The sequence below is a fragment of the Bombina bombina genome, chromosome 6, assembly GCF_027579735.1.
Source record: "Bombina bombina isolate aBomBom1 chromosome 6, aBomBom1.pri, whole genome shotgun sequence".
Classification (NCBI taxonomy): Eukaryota; Metazoa; Chordata; class Amphibia; order Anura; family Bombinatoridae; genus Bombina; species Bombina bombina.
Genome location: NC_069504.1, coordinates 575,934,743 through 575,960,687, shown reverse-complemented (window position 1 = coordinate 575,960,687; position 25,945 = coordinate 575,934,743). Strand labels below are relative to the sequence as shown.

At 37.1% G+C, this 25,945-nt stretch overlaps 1 protein-coding gene across 1 annotated transcript; it reads left to right on the top strand.

Annotated features, from left to right (window-relative positions):
* The first annotated feature begins 934 nt into the window (after positions 1–934).
* On the top strand, positions 935–24,295 carry TM2D3 (TM2 domain containing 3). The gene is made up of 6 exons (XM_053717548.1): positions 935–1,256; positions 1,700–1,792; positions 20,771–20,928; positions 21,494–21,668; positions 23,332–23,407; positions 23,692–24,295. The coding sequence occupies exons 1-6, from the start codon at positions 1,136–1,138 to the stop codon at positions 23,855–23,857; spliced, it is 789 nt and encodes a 262-aa protein (XP_053573523.1). The 5' UTR covers positions 935–1,135; the 3' UTR covers positions 23,858–24,295.
* Positions 24,296–25,945: the final 1,650 nt, after the last annotated feature.

The following is a 25,945-nucleotide window of genomic DNA, read 5'->3' as shown; positions in this document are numbered from 1 at the left end:
GCTGATTGAGGAGACTACACATGCAGTCAGGAGCCAATGTGCTGCCAAAGCCGCCAATGGGAATAGTTTCAGTTCCCACTGAGCTGCGCCAATAGGTTAAGATGATCTGTGACCCACTAGGTATCAATCATATGTCAACCATTTGATATGAGTAGCAGGCAGGTGGAATGTCGGAAACCAAAAAAAAAAAATTTTAATTAAAAAAAATGTGTGCTGAAGCAGGGACACACCTACACACTGTCCCCGACACACTAATGTGTCACGACACACAGTTTGGAAAGCACTGCTCTATAATATTACATTTTTGTATATATGGTAATGGGAGGGGATGGATTTTCCTTGTGCTCCCATTTCTTTCATTGCATTCTGTATGGTCACCTTCTATACCTTTTTAGTTATTTATTTTTATATATATATATATATATATAAAAATCATCTGCACCATAATAAATAGGTGGAGTTAAATTATGCTAATTATGTGGGTTTGGCAAAGTGGGCGGAACTTTAGGGCAGGGGGTGTGGTAAAAAAAATTTACTGCAGGTAATTGATAGCTGCAAAGTGTCCCTGGAAATTTTTTTCAAATGTTGGCAACTAGATCTTATCCCACATCCAGTTCTTCATGTTTCTAGAAAAAAAACAATGTAATGCATAAACAAGGGTCCCAGTATTCATATGAGACAAATATCTGGGTGACTGTCACACCCACCAACCTCTAATCAGCACCCAGCTTCTTGTTTCATAGAAAAATGAAAACAAGTATTCGCTCACTCTTTTTCCAGTCCGCGTTTCTATCACGGCCAGCTTAAACACTTAAAACAAATACTTATGTCCAAACATGGAGCTGCAGTAGGAAAACACAACAGTGTAATTTGAGTCAAACCGGCCTACTGCTTCCTCAACTCTCTCTACCATGTGATCACTGCAGGCCAGGAACGTTGGCTGGAACTCTAACTGTAACAATAACAGAGAATGGTCTCTGCTAGCTTAGGACACTGCCTTTATCAAATACAATTTGGTTACTGCTGTCATCTCAGAAAGTTCTTTAGAAGGATGGGAACTAGCCGCTACCCTCCTACTTCCTCAGCTGTATGTACCGTGTGATCACTGTAGTCACGTGACTGCTATGACATTTGAATGTCCGTGGGACAGATGGGAACTAGCCGCTACCGGAGCAATATGGACGCCCTGTCAGCGCTGAAGCGTTTGTGTGGAGTTGTGTTGTTTGTTTCACAATTGTATGTGTTTTCTGGCCGTGGTGAGTGTCACAGTTGAGTTGTGTATTCGCCACAGTATATGACAGATATCTGCAGCGTCAGTACTTCTTGTTCTATGCATAGGCAAGGCTGTATAATGCATCATATTATCCGTATACCCAAGTACATAACATTAACCCTTGCTGTGTCTTGTTTGAGAACCCTGTGGTTAAATGTCAGTAATCAAATGCTTTTTCAAAACGCACCTTACTATTCCTATATTTTGAAATGCTAAACTTACTGGTTTGCACGTCAACCCTATATAACGTTATAATATTTATATCCAGAAAGCTAAGATAAAAGAAAGAACAACGAGGGCTAGGTTAGCAGTGCCAAAACAAGAAAATAATGCAATGTTTCATATTCTTGTAGTGTTGATCAAATGTATGGGCCTAACTGTTAAGTGTGTATCAAGCAAAAACGTATTAATGAATTTGTTTTGTAGGTTCCTTGAGTTTGGAGCATTCCCAGCCAATAGCACAGACACTGAAAGACCAGCTTCTATCTTCTACTATTTCTCCAAAAAACAAAAACATTGGTAAATATTTACTTTAGTATTATGCTTCACTTCGTTGCATTAGAGACACATAAATAATCACAATGTGACATTTTATTTGGCTTAAAGTGATGGTAAAGCCTGGCGCCAAGCTGTATTTCCCGCACGGCTATTGGCTAAGAGGTGGAAACGTCACCTCTCAGCCAAATTGTGTTCTGCCGTGGGCTGTCTTTAGCAGCTCAGCGCAGCAAACGCTGATAACAAATAAAGGGGCTTTCAGAATGAAGTATTTTATACTTCATGAATGAAAGTCCCCTTTATTTGTTACGATTGTAAATCCTAGCGTTTCCTAAACGCTAGGATTTACCATCACTTTAAACCTAATGCAGTGCAGCATCAATCTAGATAATATGGCACTGTTAAAAAAAATAAAAAAATGTGCTTCATGTTTGAAGTTCTAGTTGAAATGTTTTTGATTAGTGAGTTCCATGATTATGGAAATATCCTGACTTGTATGGTATTGGTAACTTAAAGTGAAGGTCAGTTTTCATGTGAAAGTGCCCGGGTTTTTAAAAAAAAAAAAAACTATTAAAACAAGGGCACTTTCATTCATGAAAATTGACATTTCAGCTTTTTTTTTTTTTTTTTTTTTAAATATACTTCACCAGCTCATCGCAAGCTTCTTCATACATCAGCAATGACGATTCCGACATCCTCTAATCACAGCTCCCCCCCCCCCCCCCCCTCCCGGGGTAATCATTGCCTGAGGCAATGCCATTATTGGAGGAAGCCGGTTTCGTCATTACTGGGTTAGTAAACCAGGAAGAAGCAGACGGGGCATCGTTTCAGAACGGCGATTCGGCGTTTCAGAAGAACAAGGTAAGTATTTTTAAAATATGGTGCTATGTCAATTTTCATGAATGAAAGTGCCCCTGTTTTTAATAGTTTTTTTTCACATGAAAATTGACCTTCACTTTAAAGGGACATTAAAGTCATAATTAGACATTCATGATTTAGACAGAACATACAATTTTAAACAACTTTACTATTTACCTCTATTTAATTTGCTTCCTTCTCTTCAAAAAAGCATACCAAGAGAATTAAGCAAATTTGGTAATAGAAGTAAACTGGAAAGTTGTTTAAAATTGCATGTTCTTCCTAAATCATGAAACAAAATGTTTGGGTTTCATGTTCCTTTAAGTTCTACTTAATCTGCCTGTTTTGGAATAAAAAAAAAAAGTTTGTAGTTGACTCCTTACATTGTGTGTGTACTTTTTTTTTTTTTTTTTTTTTTTTTTTTTTTTTTTTTTTTTTTTTTGGTAAAGGGATGCTCAAGTCAAAATAAACTTTCATGACTAAGAGTGAGTGTGCAATTTTAAACAACTTTCCAATTTACTTCCATTAACAAAATGTGCACAGTCTTTTTATATTTACACTTTTTTGAGTCACCAGCTACCACTGAGCATGTGCAAAAATAAATGTGTATGCATTTGTGATTGGCTGTCACATGGTACATGTATGCATTTGTGATTGGCTGATGGCTGTCACAAGGTACAGGGGGAGTGGAAATAGAGAGAACTTTTAAAATTGTTAGAAAAAAATCTACTACTCATTTGAAGTTCAGACTAAGTGCTATTGGATTGTCTTGTTATCTTGCATATGTTGATTATGCAAGTCTACTGTGTTTTACTGGTCCTTTACGTTTGTCATTGTGATGTCCTTATGCATAAGCATATCACGTTAAAGGGACACTATGGTCAGATTTTAAACTTTAACGATTCATGAAAGAGCATGCAATGTTTTGAGTAAAACTTTGAAATGTACTTCTACTTTAAGATTCACTTTATGCTTGTGTTGAATCGACATTCATTAATTGGTGGCAATTACTTGGTTTATTCTGCACCATATTTGTACATTTCTTTTAACTTGAGCTCATTCTATTACTACTGTGAGAAGGAAAAGGGAAATCAATCAACAATCTTGTGATATACTGATCTGTATTTTGTGATCTAGTAGATCCCATTCTACCTTTTAGGCACACCTGGGTTAAGCATATATTGGAAAGTCAGCTTTACAGCCACAATGTACTGCTAAACTTGGCTTGTGTTTGGTGACTGCTAGACATGTACATGTTCATTAGTGTTTTTCGTGTTACATTGAATGCCGAATATGGCTGCTGGCAGCGGCACTCAGTTCTTTTCAGAGCCGTTAAAGTAAAGGCTGTGACACACTGCAAGTGGAGCGGCGCGCAGCGTGTAGATGCAGCTGTGTGCGCTCAGTGTGTCCTGCCTTTTCATCTCTGAGCACTCTGCTGCGTCAGGTCGCGTAGCTAAGCGCTCAGAGATGAAATATTTGAACTTCAGAAGCGATGCGACGCGGAGCGAAGCAGCTGCTTTGCGCCGCATCGCTTGCAGTGTGTCACAGCCTTAAAGCTGTAGTTAGTGCAACTATACAATATTAAAATACATTGAAGCTTTATGTCTGTCCCTTTTTTTTTTTTTTTTTAAAGTTTACATTTTTTTAAATATAATTTTAATTCTTCATGAAATATGAAGTGTTTATGAAAAAAACAGACTAGTGTGTGTTCTAATGAGCTATTTATAACCTTTTATTTTCTACCATTGAAAAGACACTCTTGTTAAGTTGGAGTTTGGAAAAAAAAACGCAATTGCGATTTTATTAAAAATGACTAAGGCCTTCATTTAGCATTAAACAATTTATTTAACACTACAGCATCTTAATGTACATGTTTAGCAATGTCCAATACACTATTTGAGCATAAAAATACAAAACAAAAATAGTTACATTAAAATTTGCTGCCTGTGATGTGATTAAATAGTAGCCACTAGCCAGTTATTAGGTCTTATGACATACAAGTTCACACAACATTGTCATGTTTTATTGGACAGTCATTCTAACAGTGTGGACACAGTGGTATGATTAACATATGAAGCAGTGTAAGCATGGAGAAACCTGAAATTGCTGTCTTTACAGCAGTATGACTTGTAAAGTTCTGTACAGTATATATAAAAAAATATAAGTGCAGTAAAGTAAGTACAATGAATGCACACACTGCTGCATGTGTTATTCATTTTAGGAGTTACTGTCCAGGGAAAAATTAGGGATGTTGCATTGACAAGGTCAATCCTGACATCCTGCAGCCTGTCATATACAATCACACACTAGTCACAGCTATTCTGTAGTAGTAGATCTATATAAAAGACCACAAAGAAGTAGAACACAGGAGGTAGTAGTACATAACAAGTTAACTCAACACATACAAACAAAGCTAATTTAAATGAAATTAGCTGGCCAGTTCTTACCACATTGCCCATGTTTTCTTGGGCAGTCAGTCTACCTGTGGTAAGAGTAACATATGAAGCAGTGTGTGCAGCATGTAGAAAGAAACCTGAAAAGTGCTGACTGAGGACTATCCAGCTCCAGCTGCATGATTTGTGTTTCTAAGTAAAGGTAGTACAATGCAGCACACTGCTGCATGTGTTAGTCATTTAGCTGAGTGACTGTCCATGAAAACATGGGGAATGTGGCATTGACAAAGTCAATGCTGACATCCTGCAGCCTTTCATATTACATTAATTTTTACAGCTATAGCTGTAGCACAGAACACAGTAAGAAGTAGAACACCAGTTATAGTTAGAGTAACTAGTACAATACATAATACAAACAACTGAACTCAACACACACACAGCTAATTGAAATGAAAATAGCTGTCCAGTTCTTACCACATTGTCTTTTGTTTTCTTGGGCACTGGGCAGTCAGTCTAGCTGTGGTATGAGTAACATATGAAACAGTGTATGCATTGCATGCATGGAGAAACCTGAAAAGTGATGTGTGCAGCAGCATGATGTGTGTTCTTTTTCTAAATTCTAAGTATAGTAAAGCTATTACAATGCACACTGATGCATTACATACATTTTTACAGCTCTAGCTGTAGTACAGAACACTTAGAACATTGGTAGTTAGAGTACAATACATAATACATTACAAATGCGTAAACTCAACACACACAACAGCAAATTGAAATTAAATTAGCTGGACAGTTATTATTACCACAACACATTGTCCATTTTTTCTTGGCCAGTCAGTCTATCTGTGGTATGAGTAACATATGAAGAAGTGTACAACTACATGGATGGAGAAACTTGCAAAGTGCGTACTGTGCAGCACTGATTTGTGTTTCTAATTGCAAAATAAGGTAGTACTTAGTACAACGCACACTGCTTCATGTGTTAGTTAGCTGAGTGACTACTATCCAGGAAAACATGAGGGATGTGGCATTAACAAGGTAAATCCTGCAACCTGTTTTTAACATCCATGCATCAACTAATAGCAGCAGCACTGCAGCATAGTACAGTAAGAGTACATTATTCAAGATTAAAACAGAGAATACAATAGAAAAACATTGGAATTTGGAAGCTGGCCTGCCCTGGTTATGGCATTGGCCATCGATACAGCCAGAATACAGTCAGTGCACAAAGTGCATGTGCATTTTCACACAGGAGAGAAATGTGAATAACTATTTTAGCTCACAACATCATAATATTTTTTATTTTATTTTTTGTCATAGTGAGTGACACGTTAAGTACAACTATAACATAGAGCTTGTAAAAGCAGGGCCCATGAAAGAATTCTAATGATTTTTTGTAATAGTAAATAATTTAGTAATATACATAATAACAAGAGAATAACATAAATAAAATATATTATAACATTTAAAAATTGCATGGTTTTTAGACTTTAGATAGGTTAGGTGGTTTTTGGATACAAAAACCAACATCTGACTAGGACAATACAGCTACTGTAGTACCATTTTTTTTATTTTAAGCATTACTAGTGTTTTTAGTGGGTTAGGTTTTTGGCTAAAAAAAACAACATATGTACCATTTGTGGCTTCAAGCATGAACGTTGAAAGGTCACCACATTTCCTCCTGTGCTAAACACCCTTTCTGATGGTGAACGAGTTGCAGGAACACAAAGATATTTTTGTGCTAGCTTGCTCAATTTTGGAAAGTTAATCTGATGTAGTTTCCGCCATTGCAGAGGATTTTTCTCACTATCAATGGAGGGAGAAAGCAGGTAGCTGTTCAGCTCTGATGCTATGGCTTCTTCAAGTTGCAGAGATGGCGCAGCGGACTCGGTCTTGAAGAAAACTTCCTAAAGACTTTCTTGATTTCTTTGCAGGAGGAGGACCATCTGCTGCAGGTGCTTGCACTGTTTCTTCTTCTACATCTATAACTTTGCATGGTGGACTGCTGATTGCTTGACTTGCCTTCTGCACAACTTGCTGCTCGTGCTCAGACACAATGCCATATCAGACATCACCCTGGCCTTGATGCTTGTAATTTTATCCGCATTTATGTAGGTTGTCTTGAATCGTAGATCAAGGAATGATGCCATATCTAGCAGATCTTGAGTATCTTCATAATTTCTATTCATATATTCAAGAATTTTGGATTTCAGTGTTTTGCTAAGGTCAGAATCATCTTACTCCAGAGCCAGTATCTTTGTGTTTAATAGATGCAGAACTGATTTAACATATGATACACTGATGAAGTTTTCTCCAGAAAGGGCATCAGTAAAATCTTGAACTTGCCCCAGGGCCTTACTCACAGATTCAAGAACATCAGTGTCCTGCCATTGTGGAACCAGATGTCTGTTTTTTCTGTCTGCAGAGAGAACCTGAGTCAATGCTCTCTGTTGCTCTAAAACTCTCTATCATCTTTTGTCTTGAGCTCCACCTTGTTGGGCACTCTGTTATAAGTGAATGCTTTGGCATTTGAATTTCTTCCTGGGCTTGAGTTAATGCCACCTTCTTTTCCAGCTGTATGAGAAATGGCAAACAATTTTCTTGCATAAGCCTGTGGCTCTAGAAATGCGAGGCTCATCTTTCACTGCATTTTCAATTGCAAGATGCAACCTGTGCCCAAAACACTGTAGTCTTCTCCATTTATTCAGAGCAACAGCCTTAACGATGTTTGTGCCATTGTCTGTGGTGATTGATACTTGTTGATCCTCAGAGTCCCCATAAGGCCAAAGCTTCTCTCAAACCTTGTACTACATTCTCTCCAGTGTAGTCAGAAGGAAAGTATGATGTTTGCAAACATAGACTTTTGAACTCAAAATCATCATTGATGAAGTGCACGGTTAAACTCGTATATGGCTCCATTGTTTGGCTTGACCACATATCTGTTGTTGCATATTATTTCAATTGATTTATCTCGGATTCAACTATAGCTTTGCATACCTTTCTGGGATTGCAACTACTGAGAAGTAATTGCGAGATGGCATTTGGTATCTCTTGTCGAGTGTGTGTATCATTCTTTTGAAGCCTTCTTTACTAACTGTTTATGCAGGCACCATGTCTTTGCATATATAATATGCAATAGCGTTGGTTATTTCTCTATGCCTTTTCTTCCCATATGGTGCTGTGTTTGCAAATGCCTTTATGATTGATTGCTGCTGCTCAACTTTAGATTCACAGCTTGTTTGTGTTGTCTTTTCTCTACCAGGTTTTTTTTTTTTTTGCCATACATCGTTCAAAAATGTCCTTATGCCGCTGTTTAAGGTGCTGGAACAGGTTTGATGTGTTACTTCGTTTTGCTGTAACACTCGTTCCACAAGTTTTGCAGATTACTTGGTTCTGTTTCTCATCCTCTTTTCTGAATTCAAAATATTCCCAAACAACTGATGTTGAATTTTTCTTTGGCACCAACAATTCTGTAGCAACATCAACATCATTTTCATCATCATCGTCGTTATTGTTGGACACGGACAGCTCTTCAGAATTCATCTTAAATTTTATGTACCACCCATCCAATACCAGCTGGCACAAAAAATATGAGGAGATTATACTACCGCACACACTGCCAATATCAGTAGGATCAGGTGTCACTGGCAACCGTGGCACAAATAGACTAGACCAGTCTTGCACTTTAATACAAAGACAGAGAACTATTGAATGGCCTTGATAATGCAGTTAGCGTAGCTCTGATGATGCTAGTATAGCTTCTTCAAGTTGCAGAGATGACGCAGCGGAAACGGTCTTAAAAAAGCTTCTTAAAGATTTTTTATTAGAATCACACAATTTATTTTGATTAATAATTAAAGAATGGATGATATGCTTCTGTTGCAATTAAGACAAGAGACCTCAGGCACTTGAAAGTCTTGAATATAAAGAGATCACAACAATGTGCTATATGATGCAGTCACCTTGATTGAAGAGAGAACACAGGCTTGCTGCACTTTAAAGAAGAAAAAAATAGGCTGATAGTGCTATGATGCAGGCACCTTGATTGAAGAGAAGTAGAGAACACAGTGGCTTGCTGCACTTGAATAGAAAGACAACAATGGGATTGATGATGCAGTCACCTTGATTGAAGAGAAAACAGGCTAGCTGCACTTGAATAGAAAGAAGACAACGATGGGCTTGATTAAGCAGTCAGTGCACCTTGATTGAAGAGCGAACACAGCCTTGCTGCACTTTAAAGAAGAAAAAAATAGGCTGATTCTTAGTGCTATGATGCAGTCACCTTGATTGAAGAGAAGTAGAGAACACTGGCTTTCTGCACTTGAATATAAAGAAGACAACAATGGGCTTGCTTGATTAAGCAGTCACCTTGATTGAAGAGAGAACACAGGCTAGCTGCACTTCAATATAAATAAGACAATGATGGGCTATTGGGCTTGATTAAGCAGTCACCTTGATTGAAGAGAGAACACAGGCTTGCTTCACTTTAAAGAAGAAAAAAATAGGCTGATAGTGCTATGATGCAGGCACCTTGATTTGAAGAGAAGTAGAGAACACAGTGGCTTGTTGCACTTGAATAGACAACAATCTGATGATGCAGTCACCTTGATTGAAGAGAACACCGGCTAGCTGCACTTGAATATAAATAAAGAATACAACAATGGACTTGATGATGCAGTGACATCACCTGGATTGAGACTAGAGACGAGAGATCACAGGCTTGTACTTGGTCTAGACTCTAGATCTAGAATATAAAGAAGACAACGATGGGCTTGCTTAACTTAATGATGATGCAGTCACCTTGATTGAGAAGAGACAAGAGACCACTGGCTTATACACTTGAAATTATTTAAATATAAACTTTAAAGACGACAACAATGCGGTTGCTCATATTTATGTTTATTTAGACTGAGGCAACACTGGCTTTCACTGGAGGAGACTGACCTTGCAGTTGTAGAAAAAACTGGCTTTGGATGACTGACCTTTCTGTTGTAGAAAACACTGGCTGAATGGCTGACCTTGCTGTTGCAGAAGACAGTGGATGTCAGAGTTGCAGTGCACCTGCAGGATGACTTTGCTGTTGTAGAAAAAGAAACAGGCTGCACTAGGATGTGGATGACCTTGCTGTTGTAGAAGAAGAAACAGGATGCAATCTGGAACCACAGCTGTTGGCTGACTTTGGTGAACTTGAGTAGATGACACACAGGCACTGTCAGGCATTATTTGCTGTTGGTTGAACAATTAATATAAATTATTTTAGAATAATGTGGTGGTGGTGGTGGGAGGGAGACAAGTTCTACTTTTTGGAAAGCCAAAATAAATGAATGAAAATGTTAAATGTATAAAAAAAAAGTTTTTTTTTTTTTTTTTTATTTGATGTCCATTTACTGTTTCTGACTGTGTTGTGTTTGTTCATTGTTGTCAACAACACAGTCAGAAACAGTAATGGACTGGGAGGGACATAAAAAGTAAAAAAAACACTTTTTTTTTTTCTACATTTAATTAATTTGTTTTGTGTTCAAGAGCAATAGAGCATGGCATCCAAAGCGACATTTGAAATTAAATTGACTTATATTTTATTGGCTTAGCTATTTTTTTTCCTTCTTAAACACAATTGGTTAGGCGTACTTAGGACTGCTATTTTGTGGCTGCACAATGCACATGGACAGTTAATAGGGCATTGCAGACTTGACACAATGAATGCATTGCTTGCACATTTAAAGGATTACTTTCTGTTATAATTTTTATGCTAAACAACTAACATATTAAAGTTTAATAAACATTAATTAAAACCTACTGACCTATATTTTCTCCAAAACGAAGTTTCATAACGTTCTAAAAGTTATATCTTTTATTCACAGATGATGTCACGTTATCCTGCCCACTATTTTCAGCACTGCATGTTCAAAATACTTAAACCAATAACTTTGTGTTTAAAGCGCCATTTTGAAACCTAGGTATTGTAAACGGATTGGTACAGAGCAAAGGATACCCACCGAGTGGGTTTGGAAAACAATTAAATTTGCAGACAAGATTTCTGATATACGGTAGAGATCTGTTAATGAAATGCTATTGATAAAAAGCGTATTTGGGGTAGTTAGTTAGTAACAGGCATAGAAAATATTTACTTACAGTGGCCCTTTAAGCATCATGCTAATTTTGATATTTTTGCTCACCAAAATGCATTAACCATTAATGATTTTATATTGTTGCAGCAATAGCCTAGCATCAATCATAAAAAAAAAAATCTGACTTGCATTAATTGCAGAGGCTGAGCTACAATAAAAAAATATTAGAAATTGAATTTTATTTTTTAAATAATAAAAAAAAAAAATTACTTTATTTACACTTGCTGCAGCAATGCATCCATCAATAAATAAACATTATTAAACCAATATAACTTATTTGGGAAGTGGAACATAAACTAATATAATAGATCTTTTTTGATTATTTATTTAAAAATGATTTGTGTTATGGTACACTACTGGACTGCAAACTGGTATAATAAGGGTAATGGTAATGTAAATATAAAATTAACTATTTAAAATTAGAGGAAAAATATTCTAAAAAACAAAAATATGTGCACTCACTGACTGCACCACTGTTTACTGTTTAGGAGATTGATGATCTATCTTCTCGGAATCTAAATCAGTAATTCTATTAAAAAGTAACTATCTCATTATCTATATTATTATCATCCTTTATATATTCTGATGATGGAGTAGAGCTAGAGACTGTTCTGTAGTAGTAAAATATATTATTATTATATTTATATTATAATCTAAATCTCAATGTTTACATTCACAATTTCACATGCATCACATTAAAAAAAGTGCACTTTAAAAGTTTTTTATTTTTATTAATACTCACTTTATTGCTCACAACTTTGAGCTGTACCAACGCTTGACCACCACCACACTACTCCCAGATGACTGCAGATCAGGATGAAAGCCAGTTGCTGCCACACACTCAGAATTCTCTGCAAAAATGGCCATTTTGCAGGCATTCTCAGGTCCGCCCATGGCCGCACCCTGGTCCGCCTCTCATCCTCCCTTTCTGCCTCCGTTTTCATGAAGATTTAAAGAATGATTTTTTTTTCTCATGAAAATTGCGTACTCTTGCGGTATTTAAACCACAGCGATTAATCACGGTTTAAAACCGCATGTGCGGTTAATCGTGCAGCCCTAATTAGTACCCTTCTCAAAAAAGTCAAAATCATATTCCAATATTTTTAGAATGTGCCTTTCAAAATGATAGGTCTCAACTAAGCTTATTTACGACATTTTTACCAACTGTAGTCCAGTCTCTACCATTCATCACTCGTGTAGTTAAAGGGATAGTCTAGTATTCGGGAAGTTTAAAAAATGATCTTTAAAAAAATGTGTGAAAAGGCTATTCTAAAAAGACTAGACTACGCTTTTGTGAGAGGTTTCGGTGATACTTATCCAACAAACAAACTAACATGGGACAAAGTACTGCCAAAAATAATAAAACATTTTCTAATGGATTGAGATGGCTTCAAATTTGAAAACTTGTATAAGAGAATATTGGGTTGTACCATTTTAGTTTTTAAACATGCAGTGAAATAAGACTCTGTTGGGGGGGAGTATATATTTTTACTCTGGTCTAGAATTATTGTTGTTGAGAGATATATATATATATATATATATATATATATATATATATATATATATATATATATATATATATATATATATATATATATATATATATATATATATATATATATATATATATATATATATATATATATAAATTTTTTTTTTTTTTTTTTTTTTTTTTTTTTTACAAAATACAAGCAAAAAAGAATACAAATGTGTTTAGATGTAAACAACACTAGAAAATAGAAAACCAAGAACTGATACTCTCCTTTTAGAATAGACCGCAGCCTTCTTACAGTCTCTCCTCTAGGACTGTGTAGATAATTTGATAGTGGAAAAGTAGATGGCGCTGGTCTGCAGAATGATTGTTCTCTAATAATGAAGAGAAAACAGGGCTTGAAGTGTATGTAGGAACCAAATAAATATGGGTGCAGTATACTCACTCCATATGCTGCGATAGTTCAGCTTCAAAATCGTACATCTCCTTGTTGGGGTATGGTGTTTCCATATAATGCCTGCTGCTTGGTTGTGGATAAATGGAGACTCAAATGACAAAAAATCCAATGTGCAAAGGAAAACAAAGTAGTAACTTACTCCATATAACGGAGGATCCGGCTTGGTACAGCAAAGCAGCATATCAACAGTCTTCCAATTTTGGTGAAAAGATGTATTTCTCCAACATAGGTGTGTCCGGTCCACGGCGTCATCCTTACTTGTGGGATATTCTCTTCCCCAACAGGAGATGGGAAAGAGCCCAGCAAAGCTGGTCACATGATCCCTCCTAGGCTCCGCCTTCCCCAGTCATTCTCTTTGCCGTTGCACAGGCAACATCTCCACGGAGATGGCTCAGAGTTTTTTGGTGTTTAAATGTAGTTTTTATTCTTCAATCAAGAGTTTGTTATTTTAAAATAGTGCTGGTATGTACTATTTACTCTGAAACAGAAAAGAGATGAAGATTTCTGTTTGTAAGAGGAAAATGATTTTAGCAACCGTTACTAAAATCGATGGCTGTTTCCACACAGGACTGTTGAGAGGAATTAACTTCAGTTGGGGGAAACAGTGAGCAGACTTTGGCTGCTTGAGGTATGACACATTTCTAACAAGACTTGGTAATGCTGGAAGCTGTCATTTTCCCTATGGGATCCGGTAAGCCATTTTCTGAATTTTCTATATAAGAATAAAGGGCTTCACAAGGGCTTTAAAGACTGGTAGACATTTTTCTGGGCCAAAACGATTACTTTATAAGCATATTTAATGGTTTATAACTTTGGAGAGTTATTTTAATCTTGGGAATTCTGTTAAAAAAACGGCAGGCACTGTATTGGACACCTTTTTCACTGGGGGCCTTTTCTAGTCATAGGCAGAGCCTCATTTTCGCGCCACTAATGCGCAGTTGTTTTTGAGAAGCAAGGCATGCAGATGCATGTGTGAGGAGCTCAGATCCACTGAAAAAGCTTATTGAAGGCGTCATTTGGTATCGTATTCCCCTCTGGGCTTGGTTGGGTCTCAGCAAAGCAGATACCAGGGACTGTATAGGGGTTAAATGTAAAAACGGCTCCGGTTCCGTTATTTTAAGAGTTAAAGCTTTATGACACTGTGGTGAAATTTTGGTGAATTTTGAACAATTCCTTCATACTTTTGCGTATATTCAGTAAAAAAGTGTGTTCAGTTTAAAATTTAAAGAGACAGTAACGGTTTTATTTTAAAACGTTTTTTGTGCTTTGTTATCAAGTTTATGCCTATTAACATGTCTGAACTATCAGACGATGTTCTGTATGTTCGGAAGCCAAGGTTCCTCTCCATTTAAATATTTTAAATATATGTGATGAATGTGACAAACAAAGTAGGGACAATGATGCCACTGATAATGTTGCCCAAAATGATTCCTTAAGTGAGGGGAGTAAGCATGGTACTGCATCATCTCCTTCTATGTCTACACCAGTCTTGCCCACTCAGGAGGTCCCTAGTGCATCTAGTGCGCCAATCCTCCTTACTATGCAACAATTAACGGCTGTAATGGATAATTCTATTAAAAACATTTTAGCCAAAATGCCCACTTATCAGCGAAAGCGCGACTGCTCTGTTTTAGATACTGAAGAGCATGAGGACGCTGATGATAATGGTTCTGACATGCCCTTACACCAGTCTGAAGGGGCTAGGGAGGTTTTGTCTGAGGGAGAAATTTCAGATTCAGGAAAAATTTCTCAACAAGCTGAACCTGACGTTATTACATTCAAATTTAAATTGGAACATCTCCGCGCTCTGCTTAAGGAGGTGTTATCTACTCTGGATGATTGTGACAATTTGGTCATTCCAGAGAAATTATGTAAGATGGACAGGTTCCTAGAGGTCCCGGTGCCCCCCGAAGCTTTTCCTATACCCAAGCGGGTGGCGGACATTGTAAATAAAGAATGGGAAAGGCCCGGCATACCTTTTGTCCCTCCCCCTATATTTAAGAAATTATTTCCTATGGTCGACCCCAGGAAGGACTTATGGCAGTCAGTCCCCAAGGTCGAGGGGGCGGTTTCTACTCTAAACAAACGCACCACTATCCCTATAGAAGATAGTTGTGCTTTCAAAGATCCTATGGATAAAAAATTAGAGGGTTTGCTTAAAAAGATGTTTGTTCAGCAAGGTTACCTTCTACAACCAATTTCATGCATTGTTCCTGTCACTACAGCAGCGTGTTTCTGGTTCGAGGAACTAGAAAAGTCGCTCAATAAAGCATCTTCTTATGAGGAGGTTATGGACAGAGTTCAAGCACTTAAGTTGGCTAACTCTTTTACCTTAGACGCCACTTTGCAATTAGCTAGATTAGCGGCGAAAAATTCAGGTTTTGCTATTGTGGCGCGCAGAGCGCTTTGGCTGAAGTCTTGGTCAGCGGATGTGTCCTCCAAGAACAGATTGCTTAACATCCCTTTCAAGGGGAAAACGCTGTTTGGCCCTGACTTGAAAGAGATTATTTCAGACATCACTGGGGGAAAGGGCCACGCCCTTCCTCAGGATAGGTCTTTTAAGGCTAAAAATAAAACAAATTTTCGTCCCTTTCGCAGAAACGGACCAGCCTCAAATTCTACATCCTCTAAGCAAGAGGGTAATTCTTCTCAAACCAAGCCAGCCTGGAGACCGATGCAAGGCTGGAACAAAGGTAAGCAGGCCAAGAAGCCCGCTACCAAGACAGCATGAGATGCTGGCCCCCGATCCGGGACCGGATCTGGTGGGGGGCAGACTCTCTCTCTTCGCTCAGGCTTGGGCAAGAGATGTTCAGGATCCTTGGGCGCTAGAAATAGTTTCTCAAGGTTATCTCCTGGAATTCAAGGAACTACCCCCAAGGGGAAGGTTCCACAGGTCTCAATTGTCTTCAGACCAAATAAAAAGACAGGCATTCTTACATTGTGTAGAAGACCTGTTAAAAATGGGAGTGATTCATCCTGTTCCATTAGGAGAACAAGGGATGGGGTTTTACTCCAATCTGTTCATAGTTCCCAAAAAAGAGGGAACATTCAGGCCAATTTTGGATCTCAAGATCCTAAACAAATTTCTCAAGGTTCCATCGTTCAAAATGGAAACCATTCGGACAATTCTTCCTACCATCCAGGAAGGTCAATTCATGACCACGGTGGATTTAAAGGATGCGTATCTACATATTCCTATCCACAAGGAACATCATCGGTTCCTAAGATTCGCCTTTCTGGACAAGCATTACCAGTTTGTGGCACTTCCATTCGGATTAGCCACTGCTCCCAAGAATTTTCACAAAGGTACTAGGGTCCCTTCTAGCGGTGCTAAGGCCAAGGGGCATTGCAGTAATACCCTACTTGGACGACATACTGATTCAAGCGTCGTCTCTGCCACAAGCAAAGGCTCATACGGACATTGTCCTAGCCTTTCTCAGATCTCACGGGTGGAAAGTGAACGTAGAAAAAAGTTCTCTATTCCCGTCAACAAGAGTTCCCTTCTTGGGAACAATAATAGACTCCTTAGAAATGAAGATTTTTCTGACAGAAGCCAGAAAATCAAAACTTCTAAGCTCTTGTCAAGTACTTCATTCTGTTCTTCCTTCCATAGCGCAGAGCATGGAAGTAATAGGTTTGATGGTTGCGGCAATGGACATAGTTCCTTTTGCGCGAATTCATCTAAGACCATTACAACTGTGCATGCTCAGACAGTGGAATGGGGATTATACAGATTTGTCCCCGACGATCCAAGTAGATCAGAGGACCAGAGATTCACTCCGTTGGTGGCTGACCCTGGACAACCTGTCCCAAGGGATGAGCTTCAGAAGACCAGAGTGGGTCATTGTAACGACCGACGCCAGTCTGGCGGGCTGGGGCGCGGTCTGGAAACACCTGAAAGCTCAGGGTCTATGGTCTCGGGAAGAATCTCTTCTCCCGATAAACATTCTGGAACTGAGAGCGATATTCAATGCTCTCAAGGCTTGGCCTCAACTAGCAAAGGCCAAATTCATAAGGTTTCAATCAGACAACATGACGACTGTTGCATATATCAACCATCAGGAGGGAACAAGGAGTTCCCTGGCGATGGAAGAAGTGACCAAAGTAATTCAATGGGCGGAGATTCACTCCTGCCACTTGTCTGCAATCCACATCCCAGGAGTGGAAAATTGGGAAGCGGATTTTCTGAGTCGTCAGACATTTCATCCGGGGGAGTGGGAACTCCATCCGGAAATCTTTGCCCAAATAACTCAATTATGGGGCATTCCAGACATGGATCTGATGGCGTCTCGTCAGAACTTCAAGGTTCCTTGCTACGGGTCCAGATCCAGGGATCCCAAGGCGACTCTAGTAGATGCACTAGTAGCGCCCTGGACCTTCAACCTAGCTTATGTGTTCCCACCGTTTCCTCTCATTCCCAGGCTGGTAGCCAGGATCAATCAGGAGAGGGCTTCGGTGATCTTGATAGCTCCTGCGTGGCCACGCAGAACTTGGTATGCAGACCTGGTGAATATGTCATCGGCTCCACCATGGAAGCTACCTTTGAGACGGGACCTTCTTGTTCAAGGTCCGTTCGAACATCCGAATCTGGCCTCACTCCAACTGACTGCTTGGAGATTGAACGCTTGATTTTATCAAAGCGTGGGTTCTCAGATTCTGTCATTGATACTCTTATTCAGGCTAGAAAGCCTGTAACTAGAAAAATTTACCAGAAAGTATGGAAGAAATATATCTGTTGGTGCGAATCGAAAGGATTCCCATGGAACAGGGTAAAAATTCCTAAGATTCTATCCTTTCTACAAGAGGGTTTGGAGAAAGGATTATCTGCAAGTTCTTTGAAGGGACAGATTTCTGCTTTATCTGTTTTACTTCACAAGAAGCTGGCGGTTGTGCCAGATGTTCAGGCTTTTGTTCAGGCTCTGGTTAGAATCAAGCCTGTTTACAAACCTTTGACTCCTCCTTGGAGTCTCAATTTAGTTCTTTCAGTTCTTCAAGGGGTTCCGTTTGAACCCTTACATTCCGTAGATATTAAGTTATTATCTTGGAAAGTTTTGTTTTTGGTTGCAATTTCTTCTGCTAGAAGAGTTTCAGAATTATCTGCTCTGCAGTGTTCTCCTCCTTATCTGGTGTTCCATGCAGATAAGGTGGTTTTGCGTACTAAACCTGGTTTTCTTCCGAAAGTTGTTTCTAACAAAAATATTAACCAGGAGATAGTTGTGCCTTCTTTGTGTCCGAATCCAGTTTCAAAGAAGGAACGTTTGTTGCACAATTTGGATGTAGTTCGTGCTCTAAAATTCTATTTAGAGGCTACAAAGGATTTCAGACAAACATCTTCCTTGTTTGTTGTTTATTCTGGTAAAAGGAGAGGTCAAAAAGCAACTTCTACCTCTCTCTCTTTTTGGCTTAAAAGCATCATCAGATTGGCTTATGAGACTGCCGGACGGCAGCCTCCTGAAAGAATCACAGCTCATTCCACTAGGGCTGTGGCTTCCACATGGGCCTTCAAGAACGAGTCTTCTGTTGATCAGATATGTAAGGCAGCGACTTGGTCTTCACTGCACACTTTTACCAAATTTTACAAATTTGATACTTTTGCTTCTTCTGAGGCTATTTTTGGGAGAAAGGTTTTGCAAACCGTGGTGACTTCCATCTAGGTGACCTGATTTGCTCCCTCCCATCATCCGTGTCCTAAAGCTTTGGTATTGGTTCCCACAAGTAAGGATGACGCCGTGGACCGGACACACCTATGTTGGAGAAAACAGAATTTATGTTTACCTGATAAATTACTTTCTCCAACGGTGTGTCCGGTCCACGGCCCGCCCTGGTTTTTTAATCAGGTCTGATGATTTATTTTCTCTAACTACAGTCACCACGGTATCATATGATTTCTCCTATGCAAATATTCCTCCTTTACGTCGGTCGAATGACTGGGGAAGGCGGAGCCTAGGAGGGATCATGTGACCAGCTTTGCTGGGCTCTTTGCCATTTCCTGTTGGGGAAGAGAATATCCCACAAGTAAGGATGACGCCGTGGACCGGACACACCGTTGGAGAAAGTAATTTATCAGGTAAACATAAATTCTGATTTTTATTAGCTCAACGCGTTTCAACGTTAAAACGTCTTTGTCAAGAGCAAGATTAAAAACAAGAATAAAAATAGTAAAAACAAATGACTGAGTATGTCTGCTGTATCCAAAAGCTGGTTTATATACAGGTGTACTGATTATCAAATTTCCTGTTCTGAACAGGAAGTTGGATTTACAATGTGCCTTAAATAAAAACAATAATAATGCATTGGTGGTGAACTAACTTTCAAATCAAAATAATGTCTAATAGAAAAAGCTTTTAAAAGATAAATTATGAAAGATAAATTTGGCGATTTTTGTTTTGTTTTGTTTTGTTTTTTTGTTTTTGTTTTTTTGTTCAGCATCAATACGATTTTTAACCAATCAGGTTTCAGATTCATTACGTTAACCAATCAAAAAAGCGTGTTTTGTAAGTCCTCAAACAGGTAGTTCACAGTATAAAGTTCCATTTCAGGTCCGATATGTCATCACGTGATCTGTATATCCAATCCTAGTTAGACCATGCAGTGAAGAGCTGATGACGTATCGGAGTTATCGTAGTTGTTCTTGATTAGTCCGGGTGTGCAGTCACATGGTTGTGGTGACCAATCCGAATGAAGCTGTATAGCGAAGGCATGATCGTCTATGGTTTCGAGTTGAATGATTACTGATTGGTCCGTTGTTGTATGGGGAGTGTCTTTGACAATTGAAAGTCCGTAAAAATATTTAAACTAAATAGATATCTGTAAAAAAATGAAACAGAGTGAACAGTACATGTTCTTCATTTTATATAACAAATATAAAGACAATGATATTTACAACTATTGTTGGTCCTAAACACAAAATGTATTATCCGTGAATTTCAAGGTATGTCCCAATTGGGGGCAGGCACTAAAATTAAGATCGATGGCATGCAAATAAGTATTTATATCCCCTTTGGAACCTTTGAAACCCTAAATTATATTTTATTTAATTTGGTGTACAACGATGTATTAAAACTTTGATTGATTTATATATAATTTAAAGAAAAAACGGCTGCAAAAAATATTAAAAAAAATTAAAAATGTAAACTCTGATCTTTCCATTTTACATATAAATTCCCATATCAAATCCATATGATGATACAGTTATAAATCCTCTTAGGGAATAATGTGAGAAAGTAATGGAATATGTGAAAAAACAAATAATATCTTTCTCTATATCGTTGTGTTAAATAAACTAGTGTGACTATGGACAACTAGATATACTTTATATCTTTTGAGTGAAAAATATTATGAGTAAAAAATCTATGCTAGAAAAATGCTTAATATATTGTGAACTGTACTTATTTAATAATACATATAATCATGTAGTTATAAGCTGATAAGTGCATCTAAAGCTTGACTGTAATTTTAACTAGGTATGTGTGTTATAATTTAGTCTAATGATCTTGTGTATGAGTATAACTCATGAAAAAACAAGAAGAAGAAATAGAAGAAAAAAAGAAGAAAAAATAAAATTAAAATAAAAAGAAAATGGTGCAAAGGAGAATGTGAATGTGATTTATAACTAAAATGAATGTGACACAATGTATGTATAACAATATAAATTGTAACTATTTCTTATTGAAGAAACTACTGAAACACCTGAATATTTGGCGAAGTGTCCAAGCAACGGACTGTGCAGCAGATTACCTTCGGACTGCATCACTTGCAATCATAACTACTCGTGTATTTATGGGAAACCAATTACGTTTGACTGCATGGCCAAAGCAGGTGTTTTGTGTTTTGTAAGTAATAATTTAAAATGCAGTCCTAGTCAGGTAATTTATCAACAATCCACCTATCGTAATGAGTGTTAGTATCATGCAGAACTTTTTTACTATAATTTTTTGTGCTGCTACTATTTATATACAAATTAAATGGCCATTATATTTGAAAAAATGACATGCTCTTTGCTTTGAATACATCATGTATTTACTGTTTAACATACCTGTAATTTACCTTTGTTTTCTTACTGATTTTTGTACTATAGCTGAGATGTTACAGGTATTTGAAGATATTTAATTATGTCACACAGATTTCACAAACACTTCGTAAACTGCAGTTCTGTGAAGTTTGAGATCTGCTGGGCTAACGTTTGTTGCTGTTAGGCTTTTCCTGTTATAGTTTTCTTTAAATTTCTTAATTATTAGTTATTTGTAGAGCGCCAACAGATGGGTTTTTAGTACTTTTTTTTTTTTTTAGTTTTTCAGATAAATGACTGCATTCATTTATTTCCCTATAGAATTTTTTTTTTTTGTTACTATTAAAAATGCATTTTTTTTCGCTAACCATGTTTACTTTTAAATACAGGATCAATATAATCAACTACAGGAGAATTTCACCCTCAACATAACCTGCCAGTTTTGCTGGCAGCTTCCTCCTTCAGAATATGTGTGCTCTAAATCAACCAACTGCATGACTGTGTCCTGCCCCAGACAGCGTTACAATGCTACCTGCAAGGTGCTGGATCATGTACACTGCCTAGGTAAATAATATGTTTAACTTTTGTAACATCATTCACAATATTTCATTTTATATATAGACAGTTCTTTAAATAAGGGGTATTCTTTTAAAGGGACACAAATGTATTTTTTGTTTGTTGCGTCTAAAATAAGTTGTTTCAATATATGATTTGCAGTGATTTAGAAAACTAAAAAAATAAATAAAAATAGATGTTACTTTATTGAGAAACACAAAAAAACTTTTGTTATTTTTTTTATGCACCTGAGCCATGTCACTGTGCACAAAAGTGATGTGAAATCTGCTTATGAGCCACAGAGCAGCCCAGTTGTACTTCCAATTAGTTTAAAAAAGATAAACGGCTTAAACCTAACTTTTTTTTTTTTTCTGGCAAGAAATATTTTTAAGTTTTTTGGCCCCTTTACTGTACTGTAAGCTTACTATAAATTATTATATGTATCTGCACAATTTTAGGGACCAGCTAGTTACTGTGAAACTTTAATTAAACTGGATCACCTGAAAGTTAATCTTTCTTTCTGTTTAAAGTGACAGTGTACTGTAAAATTATCTCCTTGTTAATGTGTTACCAATGATCTATTTTAAATACTGGAGTATATTAAAGTGAAAGTCAACCATAGCGTTTTTTGGGGGGGGTTTTACGCGAGGGTTGACTGTTGAAACAAACAAAGGGAACTTTCATTCATGAAGTATAAGATCCTTCATGCAGAAAGTGCCTTTATTCGTTTCAACCGTTCCCCGTTCTTAGCTGCTGCAGCAGCCCACGGCCAAAAATCGGTTTCACCTCTTAGCCAATAGCCGTGTGGTAAATCCAGTTTGGCGCCCATGGAAGCCGGATTTACCGCATGGCTATTGGCTAAGAGGTGAAAACATCACCTCTTAGCAAAATATTTTTTTGCTGTGGGCTGCTGTAGCAACTAAGAACGGTTAAAACGAATAAAGGCACTTTCTACATGAAGTATCTTATACTTCATGAATGAAAGTGCCCTTTATTTGTTTCAACAGTCAACCCTAGTGTTTTTAAAAAACGCTATGTTGTTTTTCACTTTAAATTGATTTACACCAGGAGAATTAATTACACTCCCGGTGGGGGGGGGTCATAGAGATAAGTGCTCAAATGTTTAATTATCAATTGATCTTTCTAAGTATACAAACTTAGATAAGATTGAGATGCTTTGTGTGTGTATTAAGAGTGATAATGGCAGAAGAAGAATTAATATACCTGCAAACTCAACCCATTTTAATGGGTTGTGGTTTCAAAGATAAAAAAAACAGCTAGTTCATATTAAAAAAATAAACATAAAAGAACAAGTTTCCATTAATTGTATACTGTACAGCTGGAATAACAAGTCATTGTAGATTTTAAGGGGAATCCAGTTTTACAGTACACTGTCCCTTTAAGTAACCCCAGGACATGGGTTTTTAGGTTAAACAAAACCTTCACCAATGTAATTATAAGATGTTTTATGAAAAGCTGGTATGAAAGACTAGATAATGGAGAGGCTGTGAAGAAGCACTTCGGCTTATCTTTTAGCAATAGCTGCAACTAATCCATCATTTTAATATTTGCACCTACTTTTATGTGATTGAGTGGCAGTTAGTTGTGTGTTCTGTATACAGTATAACATTTTTTTTTTTTCTTCTTTATTTTTTTTATTTCCCCCCACTAGGTAAACGGGAGTTTCCAAAGATGCTGTTCTGTAATTGGACAGGAGGCTACAAATGGTCAACTGCCCTGGCGTTAAGGTAATGAAATAGGGAAGCATTTTACTTGCTCTGTTGTAAAATGTCTTACCTGGAGGTGTGCAGCTCTGTGTAATCAAACTTAAACATATTGTATCTGATGCAAAACCTGCGCATGAAAGTGTTTCAGCATTGATGCCGTGATTTTAATATTTAGAAAATGCTGAACATGAATGTACTCTGTGTGAAATGTATGTTAAAATGTCTCATCAAATTTGCATTGTTGGATTTTCTTAAATATTCCTTTAAAATGTAATTTTTGTGTTTGTTTTTTTTTTTTTTTTTAGCATTACACTTGGTGGATTTGGAGCTGATCGATTTTATCTGGGACAGTGGCGAGAAGGACTTGGAAAGCTCTTTAGTTTTGGTGGACTAGGAATCTGGACCCTGATAGATGTTTTCTTAATTATTGTTGGATATGTAGGTCCTGCAGATGGTTCTCTATATATTTAATTTCACAGCTCAATATAAGCAGAATGCGCCTTAATTTTTCAGAACACGGATCTTAAATTTCTTTCTGCTTGTTTATTTTTACTGTACAGTATCTGTACTGAATCTGCCTTTTAATTAAGGTGACCTGTAAGCAGTTTATTGTAACTTATTTGTGTTAACAATGGACTTTAATTTGTTTTTCCCCCTCTTATATATTTGCATAGCTAATGCAGGCCAGTCTATATTGTTGTAAACTGTATATAGAGCTTGTTAAGTTTAGAGACTGATGCCTCCAATCTATGCAATTTATGTTATTTCCAATATCTGGTTTTCAACTGGCCCATCTCTCTCAGGACTGTTTATTGCTTCACTTCAGTGTAAATGGGCGTGGTTAAACCCTCCTATATAAACACACATTCAGAGTAAAGTTAAATTAGTATAAATAAACTTTAAAATGTTGTTGGGTTTTTTTTTTTTCTGCCTCAGGTTCAAATCACGTTTTTTTATTTTCAGAATTTTTTATAGTTTGATTGATATTTACATTTGGTAGGATGGTCCAGTTAGATAGATTTACATATTACATTTGGTAGGATGGTCCACTTGTTCTCAAACCAGTCCTCGGGCCTCCCTAAAAGCCACATTTTGAGGATATCTGAACTGAAGCACAGGTGTAATAATCAGCTAATTAGTAAATATGGTTATTTTACCTGCTCTCATCCAAGGTAATCCTGAAAACCTGGCCTGTTGGGGAGGCTTGAGGGCAGGTTTGAAAACTAGTGAATTATACTGATTTACATATATTTAACAGCACAGTGTGCTTACATTTAACTAAACTAACAGGAGCTTGTGTGACTACAAATTAGACCGTTGTATCGTATTCGTACTTTTAAACATGGTATGAGTTCCAACCGTCTATTAAAAACAAACAAATCGATGCTGAAAAGACTGAAATAATTTAGGGAAAAATAAAAACCTTTTCGGTGATGTCTGTTATCTCACAGTAGTGTTCTTGAGTTTATCCCTGTACCGTTCCTGCCCTAGAAGTGCAGTTGTGACACATAATCAGAATTATATAATGAATAACGCAGTTTAGATTATTTTGGCTAAACTGTTTATTTGGTTCCTGAGTATCTTTTAAAGAATAGCAGGAACGTGTAAGCTTGCATAATTTATCATATAGTGAACGTTCACCAGATTTTTATTAATGACACCATCTAAAGTATTTTCTATGTCAGTGTTTTTCTTTTTTTTTCTAATGATACAAGAAAGAGACTATCTGCATATTTGAACAAAAAAAATACAAAACCATTTATTGTGGTTCTAATATAAAATCACTATCTCTGCAGATGTTTTTAGTATATTTATTTAGCACAGCTTTTTTTTTTTTTTAGTTGACATGGTTTGCTTCCTCCATTTCTCCTTTTAAAGGGACAGTCGACAATAGAATTTTTATTGTTTTAAAAGATAGATAATACCTTTTTATTACCCATTCCCCAGTTTTGCATAACCAACACAGTTATAATAATACACATTTTACCTCTGTGATTAACTTGTATCTAAGCATCTTCTGACAGCTTCCTGATCACATGACATTTTATTTATTATCTATTTACTTTAGCCAATTAGTGCAGTGTCTGCCACAAGCCACGGGCGTGATCACACTGTTATCTATATGGTTCACATGAACTAGCACTCCCCTTTTGTGAAAAGCAAATTAAAAGCATTTATCATATGAGACTACCTAGGTTTAAGAATAACAAGAGAACAAAGCACATTTGATGATAAAAGTAAATTAGAAGTTGTTAAAAATTTACATGCCCTATCTGAATCATGAAAGTTTTTATTTTTGACTAGACTGTCCCTTTTTATCTATGTGATTACCTTTTTTATCTAAGCATCTTCTAATAGCCCCCTGATCACATGATTGTGGCCATTTTTTATCTATTGAGTTGCATTTAGTACTGTGTTGTGCTAACTCTTAAATAACTCCCCGGGCATGAACACATTGTTATCTATATGGCCCACATGAACTAGCAGTCTCCTGTTGTGAAAAACAAATACAAAAGCATGTGATTAAGAGGCTGTCTATAGAGCCTTTGAAACAGGCAG

Bases quoted from the DNA above. Each gene is read 5' to 3' on its own strand.
- TM2D3 (XM_053717548.1), top strand. From the start codon at position 1,136: ATGTCCGTGGGACAGATGGGAACTAGCCGCTACCGGAGCAATATGGAC. The intron at 1,793-20,770 runs GTAAATATTTAC...TTCTTATTGAAG, and splicing joins TCCAAAAAACAAAAACATTG to AAACTACTGAAACACCTGAA. The intron at 23,408-23,691 runs GTAATGAAATAG...TTTTTTTTTTAG, and splicing joins TCAACTGCCCTGGCGTTAAG to CATTACACTTGGTGGATTTG.